Source organism: Priapulus caudatus, unplaced genomic scaffold (genome assembly GCF_000485595.1).
Source record: "Priapulus caudatus unplaced genomic scaffold, Priapulus_caudatus-5.0.1 Scaffold537, whole genome shotgun sequence".
In the NCBI taxonomy this organism is placed as follows: Eukaryota; Metazoa; Priapulida; class Priapulimorpha; order Priapulimorphida; family Priapulidae; genus Priapulus; species Priapulus caudatus.
Window position 1 is genome coordinate 65,533 of NW_014577598.1, and position 27,365 is coordinate 92,897.

Sequence of the window (27,365 nt, forward strand, 5' to 3'; positions counted from 1 at the left end):
TTACAAGAAAGCGCCAGGTGAATAAAAATTTCCACCTGGCCAACACACTGCAACCTACGCCGACAGATTTCCGCCGACGAGGTCTTAAATAACGCTGCCCGCGCTGTGTGAATATAATTATGAAGCCATCTCGTCGTGTGAGGCATCTGCAGCTGTGTAATTAATTGCGCGGTGATCGGGGCGGTGACTTGTGCCTAATGAGCCTGCGGGCCCGCGGTTGACGTTACTCACGCGTGCGATCAGGTCACCCGCCCGCATGCGCCCTTGCAGCAGCAGCAGCAGCAGCAGCAGCAGCAGCAGCAGCAACAACAACGCTTTATCGGTGCGAATCTCTGATCACGCGCTCGCGAGTGACAGGCGCTGCAGTTGTCACCTGGCGGCGGTTAGCGACAACATCTTTGCTGCGTGCATGGCCGGTTTCAATCCACTTCCGACTGTAACTATACGATTTAGCCATAGCGACTAGAATTGATGTGAAGTTAGTCGCTGCCTAGTTTCGCTGCACCCACGTATAGTAAGTATAGCTCCAGATTTTGCCGTAGCGAGTGGGGGCGAATTTAAGGTGTGTAGCGTGCTCGTCTGCTACTGTCGAAGCGGACGGATTCGTTCTATGATTTTCACACATGCAGTGAGCAACACCTAAAGTTGCTAACGGTCGGGGATTGGGAAGGCGATCATTCTTTCTCATTTGCTGCTAAGACTCCGATCACAGCGATATCGTGCAGGAAAGTACTATTTGTTAACATTCCAATCTTTTTGCAATGTCATTTCTTCAAATGATTTAGTTATGCAAGGTTAAACTTTGCTAGCACGCATTGTTATCAATAATAAAGTTCATAGGTGTAATAAAGAGCTGGAATGAAATTCATTTCAGATGAAATTAATAATTAGTTGCTTAGTTTCGTTTACCATTCGCGTAAATGTGATGAAATGTGTTATGTATCTCGTGAAATGTCGTGAGCTGTATAGTATTACAAAGTAATTCTTTCAATAACCCAAGATTGTAAATGAATTGTGGATATTGTTACTAATATTGTAAAGAAAACCCCAGTTCGCTTGATTGCGCTTGTGAATGTGTATCCACATGCTACAATCGAGGCTATTATAAAATAACGTGTTTGTGTACATGCAATAAAGAGGTACAGTCCATGTGCGCTCTTACTTTTGCAATAATACATCCGACAGCACTTATATTTTTCATATGTGATCCAGATGTATTTACTGTGTCTAAAATATCAAAACGTATTTATGATAAAGTCGTTGTTTTTCTGAATAGCTGTTTGATCCAGTAGCTGAAATACAATCTCTTGTTTGTTGTTATTGATCGAAAGTTATCGACGAATTCTGGTTCATTATTTTTGCCAACAGAATTTGAACAGGAGTTAATTTCTTGCACAATCCGCTACTGATTACTCGATATAAATAACCATGTACTAAACCAGGGTATCAACAATCCTGACAATATTATATAAGGAAAATACCTTTCCTCCTCTCTATTCCTCTCCCCCACCTTTGCTTTTTTGTCTCGTTCGATCCCATTCTCTCCTATCGTTCTGCGTGTCGCTCTCATTTTTAGCTCGCCTTGACATCGTCAAAATGAGCTATTGCCATGGGGCGTCGTACGTCGTACGTCCGTCCGTCCGTCCGTCCATCCGTCCGTCAACATTTGGCTACGGTCGACGATAGCTCAAGAACCGCTTGACCCACATGTTTCAAATTGCATATAGTTGTTACTCCTATGGGAGAGGTTTGAACGTCCTATTTTGGAGCACGCCAGTTGACCTACATTCGAGCCACGTCCACTTTTTGGCAAAAATGGAAATGGCCACAAGTCAGTTCAGGTTCAATGCGGTTTGCTCATTTCTGATATGTGAATGAATGAGGACTGGCCCCAAAACATATCACACAGGTTTTGATTTTTTTTTAATTATGCAAATTGGGTAGATTTTGGCAATTTCACTATGCATTTTAGTGTCTGCCTACGGTCAACGATAACTCAAGAAGTGTTTGACCCACATGTTTCAAATTGCATGCAGTTGTTACTCCTATGGGAGAGGTTTGAATGTCCTATTTTGGAGCACGCCAGTCGACCTACTTTCGAGCCACGCCCACTTTTTGGCAAAAATGAAAATGGCCATCTAAATTCATTCAATTTTGTTAAATTTTGGTATGTGAATGTGGAAGGCTAGCCTCAAAACAGTTGTTACTCCTATGGGAGAGATGACAATAATATTATAACGTAATGCCTATAACGTTTATTTCGTCTAACTGGTCAACAACTCTACAATCATACCTATATACGTGTAATATTGTGTTATAGATTCTTCGTTACAGTAATTTGACTGGAATATTTTATTGTTTTTATTTGCGCGATATTCGAAAACAAAATGGCGATCATTTAGACGTGGTTACTCGTCAAGATTTCAGACTCAGATCTGAAACATTTGTTTTCGCATCAAAACTTATGCATATATCATTATCAAGAGTATATAATAGGAGATATGCAATATAATGGGAGTTCTCCCATATATACTCTGCTATATATATCAGGAGTAGATAATAGGGTTAACCCCTATTAACTACTCCTGATATATATGCTTTAGATATCCCTCCTCCCTCTTCTACCACACCCAAGGTGAGCTACAGTGTCACTGACACTTTCATTACTGTGTGCGTGTGCGTGTGTGTTTGGGGGTGCGTGCGCGCGCGTGTGCGTGTGCGGTAGCGTGTGTTTGGGTTTGGGGGGAGTACATGTGTGTGTTGTGTGTGTATGTGTTCGTTGAGTGTGTGTATGTGTGCGTGCGTGCGTGCAGCGCGCCTTTTTGTTGCGCCAGCCTCCACAATTTCTTTTTCTCATTCGGTGACTTCGAACTACGTAAAAACATCTATGTTTCACACCCAGGTGGTGCTCTTATAGTACCCAAATGGGTCAAGAATTCATCTAAGTTATTACATTTTTAGCTCAGCTGACGAAGTCAGATGCAGCTTGTAGAATCGCATGAATGTCCGTCCGTGCGTCCGTCCGTGTGTCAACAGTTATGGGAAAATCTTAACCGATTGACGTCCGGTCTTGATACTTGGGACGTCGGGGAGATCGCGAAAAGGACTAGGGATGTCGACTTTGGGGGTCAAAGGTCAAGATGTGTTAATGGAGGGGGAGTATTTCCCCCTTTACTTAAGGTATAGGAGGAAATACGGAATTGCGGCACAAATCTCAACGGCTTGACCTACGCTCTTAATATTCAATGTATAGTGTGATGGGGAGGAAACCCATCAGCAGCGCGAAATTGGAGGTCACAGGTCAAAGCGCAGTGGGGAAAGGTCAGATATCAGACATTTTCTGAGGACATGGTCTAACGGACCGAGTGAAAAACTTTTTTGTTTCAGCGCTGACCTGATTTTTATCACTTTATTGAAAGGACCATGAAATGTGCTTTCCGCTGACGTGCGAAGAGCAAGTGTCTGATTAACCTTTTGACCCTCAAGAGGAGGCGGTAAACAACGGATTTTGTTGACTGTTGAACAAAGGACGAACTGCTTTGCTATTAGAGCCCCTCCACCCGCTCTTCCCCCCCACCTTCCTCCCACCACCACCTACTACGCTCGCGCTCGACGCATATCCATGATAACATGTTAATATAGTGAAGTTCATTAAAGTTACACAGCTATATCTGCTATTACTGTACTACCGCGTATAGCCAAAGTCTATCATCGATTTTAGATCTGTATTAGTAGTATCTAGATATATGCTCTGAGCGCGAACGCGGTGGCAGGAAGGCGCACTTGATTCGTTGCCAGTGAGTTTATCAGAAGAATACCCGCCGGCTATAGTACACGTCAGTTGAGCGCTGTCGCTCTGCGGCACTTGTTTACAATCATTATAGCCTAAAATAGATTACGCCAATGCGCGCACTATTACATTGTGCGTATAACATATCGCGTAATAATCGAAACCTACAAATTGTATATAGCGTGCGTAAATATTTAGATATCTATTTACCCCTACTTGTTATAAAAGGTCGGCCTATACCCCCAAACACGCAAACGAGTAAGAGTAGGAGCTGAAATGCGTCAGGTGTCCTAGCAACATACTCCCGGCTGCGAAGATGCGGGGTGTTGCCCTCATAGCGTTCTCCGTGGCCGAGTAAGCATTATAGGATGCGGTAAAATTCACACGCCACGCACGCGCGCGCGCCATACACTCACACACACACACACACACACACACACACACACACACCCACACACACACACACGCGCGCGCTGCGGCGCAGCGCACTACGCACACGCACACGCCACACGCACACGCACACGCACACGCACACGCCACACACACACGCCACACACACGCAACACACACACACAACACACACACACACACCGCACACACACGCTGACAACCTGTGGCGCGGCGGACAACAACTAGCCTGCCACGTCGTCAATCGTGGTAATTGTAATCGCTACTTAACGTACGCGCGTTGTGAAGGCAAACAGGCAATACGTGTTATACAGCCGATACGCCCGTCGTGAGCGAGACCAGACGAGGCATCTCACATTCGAGTCTTGATTAGCTTGAGTTTGAGTGTTCGCTAACCGGTGCGATTTCCACATTGATTTTCGAAACGACCGTAAACAAGCTTGGCAGTTAAAATTGCCTTCAAGTTACAGTTAGTTGCTGTCGATAGAGAGATCTTAATGCAATGCTACAATCGCAAACAGGGCGTACTGTTACGCGACTATGTACATAGCTCAGATTGTAGGATAGAATCCTATAATTTAAAGACAGTGGATCAATCGATGATCTCTGATAATCAGTATATGATCAAAATAGCCGGTAACTTATATATTATATATATATATATATATATATATATATATATTGTATATGGTCTTCATTCGCGTATTTAAGGGGAAATAAATAGTTGTCCCTAATTTTGTTTACCCATTTGTGGAACAATGTAGGGGATTATTTGTTCTGGTACTAGCTGACGGATATAACAGATTATAAAATAAGATATCACCAGGAGTGTCATAATATAGACACTTCCGAATATCTAGAATATCTAGTGTCTAGAATATCTAGAATATTTAGAATATCTAGAATGTCTAGAATATCTAGAATGTCTAGAATGTCTAGAATATCTAGAATGTCTAGAATATCTGAGAATCTATATTATGACACTCATGATATCACTACGCAACTTGGTTTTTGTGTGTTTGCCTTCAAAAATAGGGCTTCATTTTTTTAGAAAAAACGCTGTCAGATATGTTACGTGGAAATTCGCATCTACGAGGCAAAATCCCGGGAGGGTCCCTGATCCCTTTAATACCCGTGCCTTCAGAACCTCGTTGCTCACAGAGCGGCCCTTTTTTCAAATACTGGGTCAGCCCCTGATCCTAACATGCAATTTCAAATTTTAGTTAATCACTGATAGATAATAGCTTACTATAGTAAAGGGTTAAAGAAATTTATACAAAAAAAACAAATGAATCTGGTATCGACAGCAGCGACAGCCATGGCGGTTATTTCGCCCGTAAAATTGACACTGGTAGTGACCTCTTTCGGTTGTTACCGGCACAACCCCCCCACGGAAGCTAAGTTTTCGATCAATCCAGTTTTAATGTAAAAATACCATATCTTGTTGAATTTTGGTTCATGTTAATATTAGGAGATGTCTACGAAACACCGCAGCTATTCGTAAGTGCGAAATCTTCGATAACCTATACTCTTTGCCGATGGCGGACATTTTCATACATGATCTGATCATGATGTCATTGATGATTGATATTGTCATTGATGATGCTTGCTGCCGCTATTCCGTATTCGATCGTCGTTCTTGTAGTTGTAGGCCTAATATCGATAAACGTATCTGGGTTGTAATATTATTGTAAATACACTGAGCTTTGGCATTATGCCTGCAATACTTATGTGGGGCGCATATACTGTATAGTCTTACAAGGTATACAAAATATGGAATTAGAATACTGAATAGTGGTCGTGTTGTGTTGTTGACGATGAAAATATGATAACTACCTCCTCTCGGTTCAACTTCAAGGATAGAGAACATAATATAATAATAATATAATAATAATAATAGGAGAGGATAGGGAAGATAATATTATATCAATATAATAGGTTAGGGTTATGGTTAGGATTAGGGTTAGGGTTAGAATTAGGGTTAGGCACATTGGTTTTATTGGGACCCATGTTCTCTATCCTTGGGCCCTACTCTCTAAAAGACAGATCTATGTCAGCCTTAGCTCTAGTACTATAGCCTGCGTACAGTTGCCGCAGGGCTATAGAACATTCTATTACGAATGCTCGGGACCAACTTACTCCAGTCAGCGGGAACTATGACTATGTATTTCCGCACGCGGAGGGGTGTGCGGATTGAGTTGGTTGTGGACAAAAACGTTGTTGTCAAGTAACAAATTAATAATAGTAATTTGTTCATCTTTCACGACAAAACTAATATTACGTACCGGGGTACCATCTTTTTTTTTTGATAAACAAATTACTACGGTATTATTAATTTGTTACTTGACAACAACAATGTTTTTGTCCACAACCAACACAACTCGCCCACCTCTCCGCGTGCGGAAATATACATAGTTCCCGCTGACTGGCGCTCACCAAAAATGGCCGTTTGAAGTTCGTAAATAATGTTCGTTCACAAGAAATACCGCAAGTAGACAATTTCAACGATAGTTAGAGGTTAAATTTTAGTAGCTGATATAACTTAAGACATATTCACTTTGGATAAGAGGCATTAATTGCCTACCACATACGTTTTATAGCCGCGAGTAACCGTGAATAAGTTGGTCCCTAGCATTCGTAATAGAATGTTCTATAGCCCTGCGGCAACTATACGCGGGCTATAGTACTAGAGCTATGTCAGCCTAAACAAGACCACAATAAGACGTTACTTAGACAGAAATGAAGACGCTAGTGAGGATTACAGTCTATACTTGGAAATAAGAAGTAGTCGGTCATTACTGTAGGTAGCCTGATCAGGCTCTATAACTGTTGCACGTCGTACGAGCCTCACACACTTTTATACTAAAAGCCTTGTAGTTGTTGCTTAAAAAAGTTCAAAACTGTATCTTATTACCATATTTTGCGCAATCATACTTTGGTACCCAGCAAATGAGTTTTCTCAAATGTGCTAAACTAATCCGAGGTGGTCCCCATATTTTACATCACTTATCACATGCTAGAAGTGTATTTTCAATTACGGCATACTTTTTAAAGTAACTATTGCGAGAGTTTTCCAGTGTTTTCACCACTTTCATGACACCTACCGTTATTGCTTGAGTAACAGCAATTGTCTAGAGTAACAATAAAATGTCTTAGAACCTTCGTATTCACCAAAAAAGTGCAAGTTTTGAACTAATAGTTTTCGTAAACAATCGTTTCCTGTCATTGCTATAATCTTGAACTAGCTGGAAGTATGGATTAGCTTGTGGTGCCACCGCTTATCTGCTGTAGACATAGTACAGGCTCTCTCAAATCATGCACTTCTTTTCAATTCATCACCGACACAAATACAAGTTTACCAATTCTGCCATTAGGCATTATCGGCATACAATAAAATTTATTGCTGTTACGATGGGGTCAAATCCATTTTTCTATGCTATAACTGCATAAAATCTTAGTATTTTTAATGTTGGTCTAATCAGTGATATTTCCACTGTCAGGTGAGACTATATTCAGCTATATTTAGTTTTTCTGAGCAAAAATCTCGCAATAGTGAGTTTAACTCGTATTTACCTTGGCGATCATGTTATAATCAGACAATTTGGAAAGGAATTATATTTTAAAGATGGCAAACTACATAATTGCATTACTTCTCAATTACTGCTGCAAGTGCATGAAAATCGTACAGAATTCAAGTAGGAATTGATGCCTTATACGAATTTCTCCCTTATCAAATTTCAAAAATGCTTGCTGACGTGTAAATATGTGGTTAGCAATAGCGCATTACTAGTTAACAAAGGTGGAGATGTACAGAGTTCTAAGCAGTATTGCCAGCAAGAGCCCGCATGAGTTCGGTATTGATACATTTTGTCCCAGCTCATTTTTAGCTACAAGGTTTGGTTGCTTTGTTCACTTGTTCCCTTTTCGCTTCGCAGTGAGACACAAGAAGGTAACTTGTGGCTATAATGTGATAATGTATTGTGCTCAAATTTGAAGAAAACAAGTTTCATCACTTCTGGTGTGAATAATCACAACATTAAATTGTTATCCACCCTCGTATGAATCACATCACACCGTCTTGCCCGACAGTGAAGTATAAGACCATTTGGCTTTGTTCATAATTTTGTTTGGCATTGTTCAGTGCATAAAATATCAGTTAAAACGGTTTCGAAATCTGATCTGGAGCATTTGTTTTGTATGTACACTGGTTCTCTAATAAAATTGTATGTCAGTCTCCTAATATTAAAGTGATTACATCACTGTAAATAGTAAAAATAAAAAATAAACATTTCCACTTTTTCACAAATTGTAAGTAATTCTGTTCACTTTTTATGGTTAAATTGCTGCATTATACTTCCTATTTTACTATATATTATTGTTTGATGTAAATATACACTCGTGACTCATACATAGCCCATAGCAAGCATAGCTCAGGGTCATAATATCAAATCGTTCAAGTTTTGTGGATTTTTAACTAGTTGAGAAACAATCTTATCAGGTAAGAATTTGACGATACGTTTAGTACTTACTTTTAATGTAAAAAAATGGCAACCAAAATTTTATAAATATACACCATCAGGCTTCTCCAAGAGCGCTTATAGCCATCGAGCCCTGCCATCCTAAAATGCACCCGCCACTCTAAATATCATAGCCGCCATGCTGGTGTATACACAAGAAGTTCAAACAATTCATACACGTTGTTTATATCGCAATGAACTTTGAAGTGATATATGAGTTTAGAGGGTCCCAGATTGCATCTCAGAGCTTCTACAATTCAAAAATTTTACGGGGGGGGGGGGGCAAGCCCCCGGACCCCCTAGCACGCAAACCGCCTTCGGCGATTTGCAGCTAGGACCGTAAAGGCAGCACCCCCATGCTATAATGAAAAGGCTTGGAGAACCCTGACCATAGAAAATTCGTCACATAGTCAATTTAAAAAATACCTAGCTATTTTCTCAAAGTATATTGAATCTTGAGCTATTATCACTATTCTAGAAATGAAAATATTGTGTCTACTAAAATATAGAGGCAATTGATGGTGAGTATAACCAAAAATTAAAAGGTTATATTGTAGAAATAAGAATGTTCAAAATCAGGACTGTCTGGGTTTCACACTTAATTTTGTGTTTACTGTACATCGAGTCCCATTTAAAATTGTAGATTCAGGATCGAGGGCAATTACCAGATGTAACTTTTTGGATTACTTTGTGTAAGGGGGTTCTGCAATAAACACTTATTGGTGTGCAGTGTGTTATCACCCTTGATTGTTGTTACCATTCATCATCAAAATGAAGCTGTCCAACAGACAACCTCAATAATTATATCTTTCCCATTGATCAATTGTGCTAGATAATTTAGTAGGTATATATATGCAGTTGCACAGTATATTATCAGTATTATGGCTTTCCATAATGATCTTCTAGTTAGGTTACTTTTTGAGTATTGCCATACCTGTAAAACATATATTTGCATTCATTTAAATGTTAAGTATAATGTATATAAACAGAGGAAATTACCTATCAGTTATTCATACTTCATCATAGATGTGTATGGTAAGTTATAAAGCAACATATTCAACGTAATGGTTTTTTTTTATATTATCACAGCACTTCTGGAGAGTCATTATATACTGTACTTGGCGTGCCAAAAACATCAACTCCTCAAGACATTAAAAAAGCCTACAGGCGGGTATGTATTAGGAGTCTAACAATACGTGAAACGATCATTACATTGCAATTGTCGACAGCTAATATCAGTAAATCAATAAGGAGTTACTTTAAATATCAATAATAATTGTGGCATAATAAAGACCAGCAACTATCGATAGATATTATATTTCGTTGCTTTGGTGTTTTATCATTCTTTGTTTCACTTACAAGTGTTTACATTTAACTATTTGTTTACGTAATCATGTCTTGAATTTTTCTGTCACTTAAATAAAATATAAGATGAACAAGAGATAGAAATGAGCATTCTATCCATGGAGCCACAGGGAATCAAAAAGAGTAAATCTGTAACAAAAAGCAGATGCATTCCAGATCATTAATCTGTAGCTGGTCCAAATAGTTGGCAGCACTGTTTGAAAAATGGGCTAGTTGTTTATCAGATTATGTACATCATAAATTAAGATGTTATTGATCAAGTTTGTTGAGCCTGATATCGCAAAAATAACTAGTGTGTAATAGGTGAGCTTTTGAACTTGGTGTGGTATTACATTTTTCCTGGTAGTCTATATGCTGAGATATTGCATGTTCCACTATGCTAAATTTGTCAAGGTTTTGCTCATACCCAATACTGGTTGCTTAGGTAGTTGCTAAATAACTTGTTGTTTTTCAGCTTGCCTTACAGTATCACCCAGACAAGAATCCAGAGAACCCAGAGGCAGAGGAGAAGGTGAGAAATGGTGACAGTGTAGTGATGTTGCATAGTATGAGCATGAGTAAAGGGGTGGACACACTAGGCGATTTTTGCAAGAGGCGACTTGGCGAGTAAAGGGATCGACAAAGGGGATCACCTAGTGTGTCCAGTGTCGCGGTCGCAATCACGGTCGATTTTCGAGCTGGCCGGCTGAGTTGCCCGAATCAAACATGTTTGATAATTATTCGAGTCGCGCGGCTACAATCGCCTAGTGTGCCCGGGTCTGCGATTGAGTTGGCCGATTGTACATTTCATCAGCCTATTAAATCACAATTAGTTGTCACATGATCCACAGAGTCGCCCGGCTCAGTCGCGTAGTGTGTCCACAGAGTCGCCCGACTCAGCCGGCCGGCTCGACCACATGAAAAATCGCGTAGTGTGTCCACAGCTTAAGGGAGTCACACTACATTGTAGCACAAGTGTTCTAGTGTTGCTATCAAAGTGCTGTTTGCAACGTGAGGATGCATCATTGTGTTTGATCTTTTCAGGGATAATTAACTTATAATTTATAACTTAATCTTGTGCATCCTGTGTTTAGCGGTTTACTAACTAATGAGAAAATATTGAGATCTTTTTTAATGCCTGTCTGACACAATAAAATTTTGCTGTTGTATCTCCTGCCCCTATGTGATCAAAGCTATTGGTAAATGCCTTTAGGCTGTTGCTGCATGAGGGTGGCTTTGTTGCATGTCTGTGGCAGATACTCGTGTATTGGGACTGCTTATGACAGGTAATTGACTACAATTAGTACATCCCTCTCTGGACCCTCCCGCATCCATCCATAAATGACCTGCTTTCAGAAATTCCTAAGGAGTCCCTATACGTATATATCTATATACACACACACACACACACACACACACACACACACACACACACACACACTGTATATGTGTGTATGTGTGCGTGGGTGCGTCAGAGATGCCAACCACTACGATTTATCCATATTTTATACGAATTTCTATTCCTTTTGGACCACTACTACCAGTTTGTATCAAACTACGAATTTCACTGTGATTGAAAAAAAATTTTTTTGTCAATTTATTGTCATTTTTTACCCTCAGAATGCAGGAAATTGCATCTCAGAATCAAAATTTTTTCCGGGGGGCATGCCGGACCCCCTAGCAAACTCTGGTCACTACGTGACCCTCGAACTACTAATTTGATAGTCAGAAACTACAGATTGCTTCAAATATGTGTTGGCATCTCTGGTGCGTGCACACGCGTGTGCATGCATGTGTTTGTAGATCAGGTCGATCCGGTCGGTGCGTCAGTGGTTGGTAAATAGACAAATAAATCGCGAAGTACATAGTTAAATACCAGCAAAATTACCTACCTATGTCACCCAAATTTTTTGTATGTGTTAAGATAAGTGCACAGCCACAACGTTTTACAACCCACTCCTTGTTATATCACTTCGTGAGTGTGCACACTCATCACCAGAGTCCCTCATCGTAGCATTCACAGGCAGCGGTGACAGCTGGCTAGGACGGCAAGTTATTTACACGGTGTATCATAGCCATGTTTGCTGCACTTTCAGTTCAAGGAACTGAATCATGCACACAGCGTGTTGACTGATAACACGCGCAAGGAGATATACGATGAATACGGCTCCCTTGGTCTCTATGTGGCTGAGCAGTTTGGCGAAGAAAATGTGCATGCCTACTTCATGCTTAACAGTAAATGGGCAAAGGTAAGTCCCCTGGTGGTGAGTCACTCAGATATCATGTCACCTCACGTTAACGTTGTTGCATACTGAAACTGTGGCCCACTAAACCTGTCATTTTTCATCTCAAAGTGTGTCCTTTGAGTGTGATAATGATGTGATGATCCTGACCTGACCATAGTCTATATAGATATGGCATTCAGGATTGGTGAAATTTTATGTATTTTATAATATAGGCAGTAAGGCTAGTTATTTTCTAAAATCACTAGTCACCATCCAACTCTTCTACTTCTAGCCATAAAAATTGATAAATAAATTAAGAAAAGAAATTAAATGACATGTTGAATATGATCATGGTGGGAGTAGTTGAAGGGCTGATTATTCAGTGTGAATAATGTGAGCTAGAATTAATAGTCCATCCAAATTCACAGCTTACTTATATTTCTTCGTCATCTCTATGATACCTTACACTTGTGTTAAAGTAATAAAGCACAAATGTGTTATATAAAAAAGTAAATAATTTGTGCATCAAAGGTCAATTTGACGATTGCCTGCTGTGTATAATAGAAGGCGAAAATGTCTAATGTCCAATTCACAGTTATTAAAACATTATCACTAGTGAAGAGACTACGCACCTTTTCATGTCGCCCTTTCCCAAAAAGTATATGTAATGAAATACTGAGTTTCAGATTTAGTGGGAAGGTATCTGTCTATTTATATTTGTATTTTTAACAATGTACAACGTCTGTTCATTCTCTTCCCCGACATACGATTTGTACGCTAGTGATTATGTCAAGGCCCGATATTAAAGCTATGATAGTAAACAAGCTCTTGATAACGTTGATACTTGTGACGAGACCCCTAAGTTTGTATAAGATTATCTTAGTCTTCTGGCAGCTAAACAGTGGTGGCTATTATATGTCATCACCGCGCAATGTAGAACGCATGTACAAAAAGCCGTGACTGTGTTGGTTTGTAACGGTTGCACTAGCTACAGCAGATCATACTGTGATCTCTCAACAAGAATGTACTAAGTGTGCGGCATATTTCTGATCGCATCTGTTAGTTTACCTGGTGCAGATCACGGGAGGAGAGTGTTGTGATTGCTTTGCATCGCAGTGGCTGTATGCGAAATCGGTGGCTGACAGCCTTGCTTGTCAGAGGACCAGTGATGTTATGATCTTTTTTGGGCTTGTATACATGCAAACGATGAACAAGCTAACTGAGCTCTCTACCTTACACGTGTGCACCCGTTGCGGAAGTGTAGTACTGAATCTAACTATATATTGAGGAGCTGACATCCCCTTCCCATCCTGTCTCTGTCAGAACCTACTTTGAGTGTCTGCAAGAAGTACGCAGGAAGTCATGGAAATGTATTAGGAGCAATTTAGTGCTTCCGTCCTCATACCACTACCATTGAAACGCAGAGATTGTTGGAGAGGGAAGAAGATGTGTACACATGTTTCATTTGGATTCGTGACAATGCAAAAGTGTTGACATGTGTACGTGACACAGGGAATGTGTGCACATAAACCGTGTGCACAGAAGATTGTGTGAGCCTTGTGAGGCCCGTCTGTCAACCCTAACACGTTTTCACACTGTAGAAACATTTGTGTGTGACGTGGTGCATCCGTAGATGGGCCAGTTGGTGGATAAAGTTCAGGCCGCTCTGTCATATGTATGTGCATGTAGAACCAATACAAAATGTGCTGTTCCGATGAGTGCTACAGCGTGGAGCGACAGTTCCACTGATACCCAGTCGCGATATTTTTGAGAAATTTCCACGTAAATTCTCTATCATTCAGTAGAATGTGTGAATGAATGCATCAACTATATAGGTAAATTTTTAGGGCCAGTCTAGGACCACTACTGCCTTTTCATGTTTATACCACGTGTTATAATATCAGGTTTGTAGTTGCCATTGTACTGATTTGTGTGCTTTGTGTGGTTTCAGGGTTGTTTCATCTTCTGCAGCGTCATAACTCTATGTTACTGCTGCTGTTGTTTCTGCTGCTGTTTCAATTTCTGCTGCGGCAAGTACAAGCCTAAACCACCCGAGGAATCTGGCGCCTACATGAACCTCAACGTAAGTAGCCTTCATCGCTGTGTTTCTTTCATGAGGTGACCCGCTCTTCCACATATTAGACCCACCCTTTTCAAAGGTCTGTGTAGACTCACCCGCACCACAGGCCTGTGTAGACCCACCCTCCCTACAGGCCTGTGTAGACATAGACTCACCCTCCCTACAGGCCTGTGTAGACCCACCCTCCCTACAGGCCTGTGTAGACCCACTCTCCCTACAGGCCTGTGTAGACCCACCCTCCCTACAGGCCTCTGTAGACCCACCCTCCCTACAGACCTGTGTAGACCCACCCTTCCTACAGGCCTGTGTAGACTCACCCTCCCTACAGGCCTGTGTAGACCCACCCTCCCTACAGGCCTGTGTAGACCCACCCTCCCTACAGGCGTGTGTAGACCCAATCCTCTCCACAAGGCTAAGTAGATCCACCCTCCCCACAGGTTGGTGTAGACCAACCCTCCCCACAGATCTGTGTAAAACCACCCTCCCCACAGGTTGGTGTAGACCAACCCTCCCCACAGATCTGTGTAAAACCACCCTCCCCACAGGTTGGTGTAGACCAACCCTCCCCACACGTCTGTGTAGACCAACCCTCCCTATTGGTTGGCGTAGACCCACCCATCCCACATGTTGGTGTATGTAGTACACCCTCTCCCAGATTGGTGTGCAAGGCCTCCCAACAGATCATTGTGGGTCCACCGGGACCCTCTCAGCAGGTTTGTGTGAGCCTATCTTTCCCGCCAATCGTATAATACCAATTACCAATGACGTTGCCACGTCTTATCAATAGATTCGGGTTTAATTTTTTTAGTTGCACTGGCTATTGCACGTGATTAACTCATAGCACTAGAGAGTTGTGTTACCCTTGCCGTTGTTTGCGCGGCGTGTCCCCCGGTGCACGCAGGCGAGGGGCGTCTGTAAGCGCGAGTGCACTGGTGATGATAAGATGCTGCCTGTCGCTATTCACGCGCTATGGAAAGTCCGCTGGGATGAAGCTGTACAGTGTGTGTGTGTGCGTGCGTGCGTGCGTGCGTGCGTGCGTGTGTGTGCGTGCGTGCGTGCGTGTGCGTGCGTGCGTGCGTGCGCGTGTGCGTGTGTGTGCGTGTGCCTATGTCGTGTTATCTCTGCATGTGCCGCCGGCCTGGCGTTAGTACGTTAGGCAATTGGGCGTGATGGCCAGCACGAGTCTAATAGTAATAGTCATGAATAACCTTAACATGCGCTAAGGGTTGTGGTGTCAGGGGTACAGATGAGACTCGAGGGGAAAATGGTAGGCGAATAGCCCATTGCTACGCAGTGGTTGTTACACTGTTATTAGACGGTAGCCGTACTGTGAAGTACAGTAATAACCCGCGTATAAGAACATAGATTTTAAGAACATGTTAGGCTAAAAAATTTTCCATTTAGACCCCTTTACATAAGAACCTGTTTTAGGCTAAGATTTTAAAGTAGGTTCTTAATTTTCCATGCAGATGAAGACTTAAAAAGAAACACGCATCTTTTTGCATGTTGTTTTGTTTCCTTGGATACATACTGTATCATACAGTATGGTAAGCACTGAAAAACTTACACTGTAGCCCATCATGGGTATTAATTAGCAAAAATTGCAGTTCTTGTAAGAAAATTTTAACACAATTTGAATCAAGTATAAGCTTATACATATTAAAAGTAGAAACAATTAAGAACCTATTTAAGAACCTTTTGAGCCTAATTTTTCAGTAAGCACCATTTATATAAGAACATGTTGAGGCTAACTTGGAAAAATCTATGTTCTTATACGCGGGTTATTACTGTATGATTAGAAAAATGTGTTTATTTCGCGTGCCGTGTGTGTCATCTGCCCTACATGTCATCTGTCTAATTCCGTCCTGCGCTGTCACTGTCAATGTGGATATGGCTATGTATTTTTGCTGTAGTACTAATCAATGTCCAGTGCATGCGCACGCAATTAGCGTGAATTATTGATAGCACCGAGAATTGGATGCTGATATTGTGTCGGCTGCTATTGTTGTATAGTTACCGCTCTTGTCGTGTGCTCGACTATATATAACAATTTCGTTGCTGCTTCTGGCTTTTATGTGCATGTCTCAATCGCGTGTTTAGGGGCGCGTGTGAATAGATGCGTGCTTGCGTGAAAGCAAAATGTGTGAATGTCTATGCGAGAATTAAGAAAGCGTTTTGACGTAACATGAGTTGGTGGGAAGGGTTTGAAAGTGCTTGACAACCTAGTAGCTAAATATGTCTCTAAGTTATGTTGTTTCCTTACTGAGTAAGAAGAAACAGCAGAGCCTTTCTAGTGCTATGTGGAAGGTTGCATGTAGGATTAAATATCATGGCTTGCCATCATTGAGAATTTATCTCTCAGTAAAGCAAAGTAAGAAAAGCCCCTGTAGTATACCAAGTTAAACATCTTTAATCAACTGGCAATACACTTTCAGCAGTATTTTCAGTTAGATTCGGGTTTATTTATGGTAGTAATAAATTTAAATGGTTATGGTTTTACAAAAAGGGAGCAACTTATGTGTCGGAACTATCTAACAATGCCTATGTTTAGCTGTCTGTAATATGGAAGAGCGAAACTGTGAAACGTTTTTTCTTTGCCAATGCGGGCAGTTCTATCAGCATTGTTCATCACTCTTTACATAATACAGGATCACACAAATTCTGCACTCGTGTTAATAATTTAAATTGGTGCCATAAATTTTCCATTAAGTAAACAGTAATATTTATGTGCAAACTCTTCTTTTCATCACGATTGTATGAGACTTTTATAATGTCGACACATCGGTTGGTGGCAGTTGCCTTCCATTGCTTATAATTATGTAATTACTGTGTTACGTACGAGCCTACATGCACTCTATGAATGGTAAGACTTGAATGTACTACCGTGGTATGGCATTCACAGAAGGATTAGTGCAGTAACCTATTGTTGCTATATGGGTAATACATATAGGCTGTTTATTAAATGCAAGTAGTAATGATATTGACTAGCGACTTACGCTCACTTTACTTCACTCGTGTGAATTTGAAATTCCCATCACTCTTCTGAAGTAATCTGGCTCGGGAAACTACAGTGATAGAACCCCATAATCGAATATTCCTGTACATGCTGCTCCTACTATTATTGCCGATGTCTTGGTGTTGGTGGTGGTTGTCTCTTAAGTAAGGTGTTGCCAGTAGTGACTGGGGGCGTGCATGTTAATGGTGTTGGTTGTTGGTAGAGTGATGATTGGTGTTTGTTCCCTTTGGGGGGGGGGCAATGGTTGTAGTTAGTAGATGCCTGTGGATGGTATTGCTGGTAAGTTGGGTGTGTGCCATGTGCTAGTTGTGGTTGTTGCTGGGTGGAGGGTGTTCCTGGTGTTGGTTGTTGGTAGGGGCGTGATGGTGATGGTTGCAATTGGGGGGGGGGGTTTGGTTATTGATGTGGGCATTTTGATGATGGTGGTTGTGGTGGCGACAGTGTTGATGGTTGGTGGTGGTGGTGGGAGGTGGGGGGTTATATTGATGGTGGTGGTGGGGAGGAAGGTGTTGGTGGAGAGTGTGTTGATGAGCTGCATGGTATGTTAGTGGTGTTGGTGATAGTGGTCTATTATGGAGGTATAATGATGATGGTGGTGGAGGTATATTTTTGATATTGGTGGTTGGCGGGGGCGCATGTTGGTGTTGGTGATAGTGGTCTATTATGGAGGTATAATGATGATGGTGGTGGAGGTTTATTGATGATATTGGTGGTTGGCGGGGGCGCATGTTGGTGTTGGTGATAGTGGTCTATTATGGAGATGGAATGATGATGGTGGTGGAAGTATATTTTTGATATTGGTGGTTGGAATAGACCACTATCACCAACACCAACATGCGCCCCCGGTGGAGATGTAATGATGATGTTGGTGGAAGTATATTTTTGATATTGGTGGTTGGTGGGAGAGCATGTTGGTATTAATGGTAGTGGTGTATGTGATGATGAAGCTGCTGGTGATCTATGGGTAGCTGTTAATGGCCATGATGTTGTGTGTGGTGTTGGTGGCTGCCGGCAGCAGCATTGGTAGTTTTTCGGTTTGCGATGGATCTAGTGGTTCTTTTGTTGATCCTGGTTTTCCTATTGCTACTATTGTGACGTGTATTATTATTGCAGTTATCTTTTCTGTTTCTTTCACTAAAGAAAGTTGTTTTAATATCACTATGCAAAATTGCTAATTTAGTTTCTTCCTGCATATGTAAAATCAGTTTGAGGTGTATTCACTTTTACACAGCGTGGCTGACAATTTATTGACTGGCATATAAATGGAAAGTATGACAATATGCGCGCAGAATCTAAACATGAAATAATCGATTGAAAAAACTATTGTGGGACATGAAGCAAACTAAGTAAATGAAGCTATACTACCAACACGACTCGAGTGTCAATCTATGGTAGCCCCTGCCACGTTTGTCTAACTCGGCAGTCTGAGATATTTAAGGATAAAGGATGCTTTTTTCTAAATGGGCAATGCAACCAAGCAAAGATTAATGCAGTTGACTCTCCCTTGCATTAAAGTGCGTGTACGTTTTTACCAATTTTCCCATTGTGGACTAATGTTAATTAGTATAACTTTTACTGCATGATACTTATGCTAAAAATATAATTAGATGTTTTTATCGGCGTATTGGACCAGCCGTGATCCATGTGTGGGAACAGTTAAAATCAAACTTCTTAGAACCAGGTGTATAGGTGCATCTTCACTGCTCTATTGTGTTTTATTGTGTGTCAGTACCAAAGTGCATGGTGTTGCTTTTAATTGCTGATAATGCGCTTTTGCACGTGCTTCTTCTGTCCCCATCTGCTGCTTTACGATCACTGCATGGCGTCCTATTCGTCGTAGACTGTTTCAGCTATTGCGAAAAAAACGATGGTTTACGTTTTTTTTTACACTGTACTGTTCCCATCGACTCGTGTCCTCACCTTCCTGGTGTAAAAATGTGCATGCATTATTTTGTACAGCAAAATCATTTTTTGTTGGTTTTTGGTGTTGCATGTGCTTTTGTTTGCATTGTTCAGCAGGACCAAGAACAGGAGCAGCTGTCAGGTGGAGCCACTCCTGAACAGCAGACAGTAATAATTATCTCTGAGCAGCCCACATCTAGTAGTAATATTCCAGAAGCAAAAACGAGTCCTAAATCAAGTCCAGCAAAGGTCAGTGTAGGTGAGCTCTTTAAGGATACTCTCCACCTTTTACACGGGTATTGCTCTAGAATGAAGATTAAACGTTTATTGGCGAATGAATCGAATCAATCACTTGTTTTATTTATAGAGGAGATATATCTCTATGCTCAAGCCAAAAAATTTCATGAAATTTCCAGCACCTAATTATGTTACCACACAAATTTTGAATTTTTATGTAAAAATGGTATTTTGGATATTTCTCAACTACCAGAAAGAGTGAGTATACAACATTTTTGCCACATCTTAAGCACAATATGGACCAAAATAGTGCGTCAGGATTTTTCTTCAAGTTTTATATTTACCGAGAAAAATGGAAAAAAAATCAAGTTGTGTGTTAGAATTGAAGATTTTAGCGAATAAAGAGGCATAACTAATGAAATACAGCACTTAATAACAATCCCTGACGACCTTTTTTACAGCAATATGTTACCATTAAAACGAGTGTAAAATTAAATTAATCCGAGTTGTAATCACAGAGAAATACCCATTTATACATCGGCTACTACGTCAGAAATCGAAACGGAGAAATCAGCGTTTTTCTATTTTTCACAATGATTGACCGCCTGTGTGCAAAATGGGTGAACGTATGTGAAATATCTACTGTTAGTACTTACTGCGACATATCCATGACTAACTGATACTACTAAATTGGTAATATGTTCCATGCACCTTACCAGAGAAATTGTGCGAAATTACGAGGTTACCACCGCACTTTCATGCAAAACGCGCGTACGATGTGTACTGCATGCCGTTACTAAGCTATGCGTCAACAAACACGCGCCTAAATGCAAGGTGTGTAACAAGGGAAACGGGACTATTTTCGGTCGCGCGGCAATTTCAACTATCACTAGCAGGGTTGATGCTGAATGATACTGGCTTAGTGAATATCATGAAAATTCTGGTTGTATTATGTCTCTGACGTCATCAGTGACGTCAGCTGCTGCTCACTACACGTGTAGGCAATCAAAACGCTCTAAAAGTTCACATGTACCGTTATATGCAGAAATGAGCATATATAGAGGTGGCACATAGTGTTATGCTAGCTGCACACTATCCGATTTTGCACTGTGCACAGCACTTTGCCCCCGCACACTGTCCGACCCGCTCCCGATCGATCGGGAGGCCCCCGCACACTGTCCGACTCAAAGTTGGCGCAAACCATGGCACTCCCGTGGCGTTCCAAGCGGATTTAGCGTGTACTAAGGGTCGGGAGTGTTTTCCCGCCATTTTTACCGAATGCGGTTCCCATGGCGCTGCTTTGTGATTGGTCAATTTTCTTCAGCGCTCGCCGATCGGGTCGGATGGCCACGCACACTATCCGAGTCGCGTCGTAAGCCCTCGCACACTATACACTCCCGATTCATAATTCGAATCGGGCCAAAATGACCTCCCGAGCCAAACTTAAGCCTCCCGAGCCAAACTTAAGCCTCTCGATCCAATCGTAAGCCTCCCGATCGCGCTCGAGTCGGATAGTGTGCGGCTAGCATTAGCCATCGAATAAAGTCGAAAATGAAAAATCGGTAAAGTTTTTCCTAAAACCTTGAGAGTATCCTTAAGTACTAGTCTAAAGAATTGCAAACGGAGAGCATCGTGAGCACTCTAATAGCTCACGGACGGTGTGGACTATGAAACGCCCGAAAGACATTGTCAATTTAGGCACTTAATTATGAATGTAAACCACAGACATGATTCAGACAGAAGAGAGGCAGGCAGTTTTATGATGCGTGTAAAGGACACGCAGACGTTGTCGGTGTGCATGCAAATGACAAGCAGGCAGTGTCATCATGCATGAAAAACACAGGGTGACAGAATCGTTGTGCATGGGGAGGTAAGGCCGACAGGCATCGTCATGGTGCATGCCAGGGAGGCAGGCAGCATGGGTCAGTCAGTAGCTCTTGCAGTATCGTGGAATTCTAGAGCTTGTCAGGCAAGCATGGATAGGTAACATCTGGGGACATATATATATACTGTGTAGTGCCATTGTGTGTTTTGTCCAGACTTCAGATATTCTCAAATGTACACACTGCACTCGTTTAGTAGCATATAAGCCTCAAGAGATATCTTCATTGTACATATTGCACTCAGTCAATACTATAGGAACGTTAAGATGCCTTCGTTGTACATAATACACATTCAGTAGCATATAAGCTTTAAGAGATAACTTTATTATACACGCTGCACCTATTCAATAGTGTATAACACGTGGGTGGTATCCTCATTATAAATACGGCACTCATTCAGTAGCACACTACTGGGAGCTGTAATTGCAATGTGCACTGCAATAATTCATAAATAATGCAAATATGGTGGATACCCTGGTACTACTGTTATCATTCAAATCTTGCAAGCCATGAGAGATGTCATCACTGTGTGCACTTTGCTTGTTTAGTTTATGGAGTGCAACATATAATAGAATAGTTGTGTGTACTGCACAGTGTGTAGTACTTTCTGCAGATGTGTTCTCATTATACTGATAAAATCAGTGATAAAATCAAATAGCACAACCTCCCAATATTGCCTGATGTTCAGGTAAAACATTTTCTCTAGAAAGGAGAATCCAATTTGGTTTATGCGTGTGAGTGTGAGTCTGAAAAGTGATCTAAAAAGTTGAGCAAAAAGAAAAGTATCTAGTGCCCCTCTTGTTTGTGAAATTAACTTTCTAATCTGATAGATATGTTGAAACCCTGCAGTGCATGTTGTAGGTACGTGTACAAGAAAACAGCTCGTGTGATCAGAATTAAGATGTGATATTCTGTGTGAATTAGAACTCTTGGCAGCAATACCCACCAAAAACTAAACAAACTCAATACTATCAGAACCCCATTCCTTTATATATTGGAGAGAATCAACAAATTCACTCAATGCTAGCACTAAAAATGTGATATTTCCGTGCAGATCTTTTTTAACTCGCCTTGACATCGTCAAGATGAGCTATTGCCATGGGTCGTCGTACGTCCGTCCGTCGTCCTTCTGCCGTCAACATTTGGCTACGGTCAACGATAACTCAGGAAACCGTATACACCCACATGTTTGAAATTGGGTATAGTTGTTACTGCTATGGCAGAGGTTGAACGTCCTATTTTGGAGCACGCCAGTCGACGTACTTTCGAGCCACGGCAATTTTTTGGCAAAAATGGGGAAATTGGCCAGATTTAGGGGGTCAGTTCAGCGTTCCAACGATTTTGCATCATTTTATGCTGAATGAATAAAGGCCAGGGTTTTGATATTTCAAAAAAATTATGCAAATTAGGTAGGTTTTGCCAATTATATAGCATATAAATAGACACGCCAGATAACAGTCTGTGGTGTCACACTCGTCTGGTTCGTTTTACAAGATTTCATTGACAATATCTTTAATGCAAAATTGTATTCCTTTCCACCCTGCCGATAAAATCGTCTATATTAGAGTAAAGTTTTTACAAACATGTCGGAAACGCAGCATAACCTATTTATTTCGAACGCCATCACTAAGAAACATCAAAGCGGGGCTATAGCCGCCATCTACTGTAACACAATGTGATTCATTTTGGTTTATAAATATTATTGCGATATACAGATGGCAACCGTCGTGCTACCGCCTAGAAAAAACTCATGACAAGTAAACACTTCGTCTTCCATGCAAAGCCAATTTAACCTTTGACAAAAAGTGTGTTATGGGCAGGAAACACCATTGTCACGTCGTATATAGCAGCTACGTGGAATAAGCGTATCCTCTTCAATCTTACACGTTACACATCGGGAGCTCCGCCTTTAGCAGTGCCTAAAGTCTGATATATAAAACGTTAAATGCGCGATCATTTAGGTGTAACGCCATCACTCGCCCACATCTCAGACTTTCACATCTCAAACATTTATTTTCACATAAAAAATACACATAATTATCAAGAGTATATAATGGATTTCTCACCATAACTATACTCTTCATTTCTATAAGTACGCGACTGGTTTACTCAATCAAAAACTGACTTCTTCTCACTCACTCATTTGTGTCCTTTTTTTGTGGTGAGCTACAGTGTCATTGACACTTTCTTTCTGATATAGCAGCAGATGCTGTAATTGATTAAGGTGCACAGTATTCTGTCTATACAGCTCCCCCCCCCAAAAAAAAATCGATATAAAAATTCTGCTAATTTGCTGATTTCTGTGACCAGGAGGATCTTAGCTCAGACGAGGATGACGTTGTGACATCGCAGCCACCCCTCGCCGAGGCCCAGTTGGCGCCAGGTGTCAGTGAGAGGACAAGTTTAAACATGCAGCGCCCTCCCACCTATGTAGGTGACACCGGCTGTGATGAGAGATCGTCATGAAACACATAGGTGGCGCTGGCGAGGCAGGCGTGACGAGGTGCGGTCACTGCTTTTGATTATCGCGAGGTTGAGTAGATTATTGTTCATTTCCGGATGAACGTCTGTCATTCAATGTACTGGTAAAATTCAAGAATTGCCGCATTGGAGTTGAACCAGGATCACGTCGTTCATAATAAGTCTTCTGTCAAGTAAATATAATTCTAAGGGTTTTACGCTGCGAGAAAGGCTATTTAACTATATTATAATAAATCAGTAATACCTATCTGCCACTCTTAGTTTGCGGTGGTACGTCTGATAAGCTACTATTTACGCATAATGTGTACTATATAATGTATCGACAGCAAAGTCCTGTGTGAGTGAAAGCATCCCTTCACATACCGCATTTAAGTTTACATTGCCATTCATTTATTGCCATTTATTCACGTTATGTAACCATTCGAAATAATGGTTGTGTGTTTGGCCTTGTGTAGGCAGGATCGATATGAATGTAAAATTACGCGCGGGACTGAGTTTATCGTGCACATAAGCTACACAGTTTAGCCATCATGCATGTGTTTGTCTGCTAATAAGTAATTTCAACTTAATTATTAGATAGTTTCATCTAACTACTGATCGATATTTGTATATTCTCTGTGCACTGCCTAGCTTCCATTCGCGCATGTTTTTAATGAGGACGATTGTCCTATTATAGTCTGACAGAGAGCCCCAAAACTGACGTATCTTGAAACTAGATGACTACTGAATCCTCAAAGACAGAAAGGGAAATTAATGTTATCTACTGGTCCCTGTTTTATCAGGACAAATCAACTGAAAATGTCCCGATTAAGCAGTTAACACGTAACATGTGTAACGATTATTTTTCAAAAACACGTTTAAAGGGATACATTTCTCTAGGTTCTTCAGATATTTTCAGCTAAGATAGGTTAAAATTATGCTTCATAAAAAGTTTTATGGTTCAATATTTATTAGAAATATTTAAAAAAAATGTTTTATGTTTTTGACATACAGTTGCTTACAGCGACAGTGGTGCCACTGGCAGCGCACCCACTGAAAAAGTTGCGCAAAGCAACGTTTCGGCTGCAGGCTACAGACCCAGGGTGTTTTTTATTTATTAATTTAAGAGCAGAAGTATTGCAATATCTTATAAACGACATAATAGTTTCAGTTATAATATGGATAAATTTGTCCTAAAATGAATATCGTTCGGATAAATAGCATTTAGGTATAAATATAATTGCACTTTTGTGATTAGCCCTCGGTCTGTTACGTGCAAAATAAATTGGCAAATGCACAACTTTTTCAGGGTGGCAGCACGGTCGTGGGTGTCATGTCAGTGCCCAAAAATAAAGATTTCGAAATTCAATGTTGTTTTATGACAAACGTGACTGCGTAATTATAGATATTTATAGGTATGTGCTATTATCTATAAATCTACTGTCATAATATACTTTCAAATTCTAAAGAAAAGTATCCCTTTAAGTGATGTGCCCGTTTATCTGAGGCTCATTAAATTGTGGACCACTGTATGGGGTGGTGTCCATTTTCATTAGCTCCGCTTTTTAGTTGTGTGCATCAATGATTTCAATCACAGTCTTAACGCACCTATACGTACTATCCTAAGAGTAGATAATAACAATCTTGTTAATAATAATAATGGTAATAACAATATTGTTATTATATAATCTTGGTACTATCCTAAGAGATGTTAATTTTACTGTGATTAACTTTCATGTTTATAAATTATCGAACAACAAGAGTTCTCGTATATGTAGGTGCAAGCGTGTGTGCGTGCGTGTGCTGGTTTATTGCTGGTTCATACTCACAGTCGTCTGGCTGTTCTGTGTTTGTGTATGTGCATTGATTTGAATCGATGTTAGTCGCCATTTGGTTACTGCCAGATCTTGCAGTAGCACTTTTTAGTTGGTTCTGCAGTTTTCTAACTCTAGGAGGCATATTTGGGACTATGATCTTCAAAGAGCCAGTAATTTCATTACAGGAAATAAGACACAACCCCCCCCCCCACACATACACATACACATACACAGAGACACACCAGAGATTCTAGTCTGTTCAAGAAGGCTGTGTGATGAACCAGGCAGTATTCACTGTTTGTCTGTAGTAGTTCCTGTCTGTATGCGACAGCGCATTCGTTGTCATGGTTCGTTACATTCAATAGGAAACTGTGTCGTTGGCTTGCATCTTTGCTAATGTGATCAGGTTTCTCCTTTGGTCCAAGTAAAAACTCTCTCTTTTATTTGCAAAAGTCGGTGAAGGAGAATACTGCACTCCGAAATACGTGATAATAACTTGGAGAGGCAAGCAGACATCTCTATTGCAGGACGATCTCTGGCATTGGCTGTGAAGGAAAGTCAAGGTCTGTACTACAGACCTTGTCTGTTCTACAGGCCTGTACTGAGCGAGACGTTCTCTCTGACGTCTGCTGTGAAAATGGAATGTGGAAGGCGACCAATTACGCTTTTATCGCGCTTGTTAGAACAACGTAAATCAATTAGATAATAGAGCATGTATGGCGTATAAGTACCGTATAAATTATATACTTGTACTCGGACACACCCAGCAAGATGATGACCGCTTTTCACGTTCCCTGTGAAAACGAGTTCGAGTGTAGCGTCCGTGACCGTGAGTAACTGCACTGTGGCATGTACATTAAAATGACCAGTGGCAGTGCTGCTAACGGTGGGTACACTCCCAGCGAGTTTTGTTGCCGGTATGGTGATTGTAAATCACTTGTGATATTTATGGGTTTTTTCGTAGGTGATTAGACAGCAGACGATTCATTTATCAATGCATGCGTAAATCACGTGATATCTAGCGGTCTGCTTATTGGGCTATTATATTGCAACACCATGTACGCACACACTGGGTAATTGGTGGTGATAGGTAATTTAGTATTGTCGTCGGCGATTTGATCGCCAGATATCTAGCACGCTAGATTTTGGCGATCTTGTCACTAACAATTGGACTGCACACGCCGTGAAGCACTGATAACGTGGTTAGTGGTTACTATAGCCACAAACAACACCGGATGTGTGCCCGCCCTAGTGTGTATGCACCCATAGTGTGGTTTTTCATGGAAAACTACCAAATCATCGAATTCGTATTCATAGGGCATGTGAACACTGGTCAAGCACTTGTTGGATGTATACTCGGCATATGTGTATACGACTGCAGTGAATATGCACAAGTAGTGTGCATAAATGAATATAGCCTATAATCGTTGCACAATAGACTAAATGTACGCATTGACAGGTTAATGAGCTGTGTATTGCATCTCGGCTGTCTAGTGGTGATGCCTGTCGCAGTTTGTATAGTAGATTTTCATTGTTCGGAATATAAAGGTCATTTACATTGAAACATACTTCTTTATCTTTAAAACCCTATATGATATGAATAGTTATACGTCATATAATATATAATAAAGACGAGATGATGTGGGGCCTATGAATTCAATTAGAAGCAAACTTTTCGCCAATTAG

General features: G+C 40.9%; 1 protein-coding gene across 3 annotated transcripts; it reads left to right on the forward strand.

Annotated features, from left to right (window-relative positions):
* The first annotated feature begins 5,569 nt into the window (after window positions 1-5,569).
* LOC106811423 (dnaJ homolog subfamily C member 5-like) lies at window positions 5,570-24,980 on the forward strand. 3 transcript variants are annotated; one of them, XM_014815027.1, is made up of 7 exons: window positions 5,570-5,698; window positions 9,805-9,886; window positions 10,535-10,591; window positions 12,156-12,308; window positions 14,236-14,367; window positions 19,397-19,531; window positions 23,713-24,980. In XM_014815027.1, exons 1-7 carry the CDS (start codon window positions 5,673-5,675, stop codon window positions 23,866-23,868), a joined length of 741 nt encoding a protein of 246 aa, XP_014670513.1. In that variant the 5' UTR covers window positions 5,570-5,672; the 3' UTR covers window positions 23,869-24,980. The 3 variants fall into 3 exon arrangements, with proteins under 3 accessions (XP_014670513.1, XP_014670514.1, XP_014670515.1); XM_014815028.1 differs by having other exon boundaries at window positions 19,397-19,541; window positions 23,713-23,805; XM_014815029.1 differs by lacking the exon at window positions 19,397-19,531.
* Window positions 24,981-27,365: the final 2,385 nt, after the last annotated feature.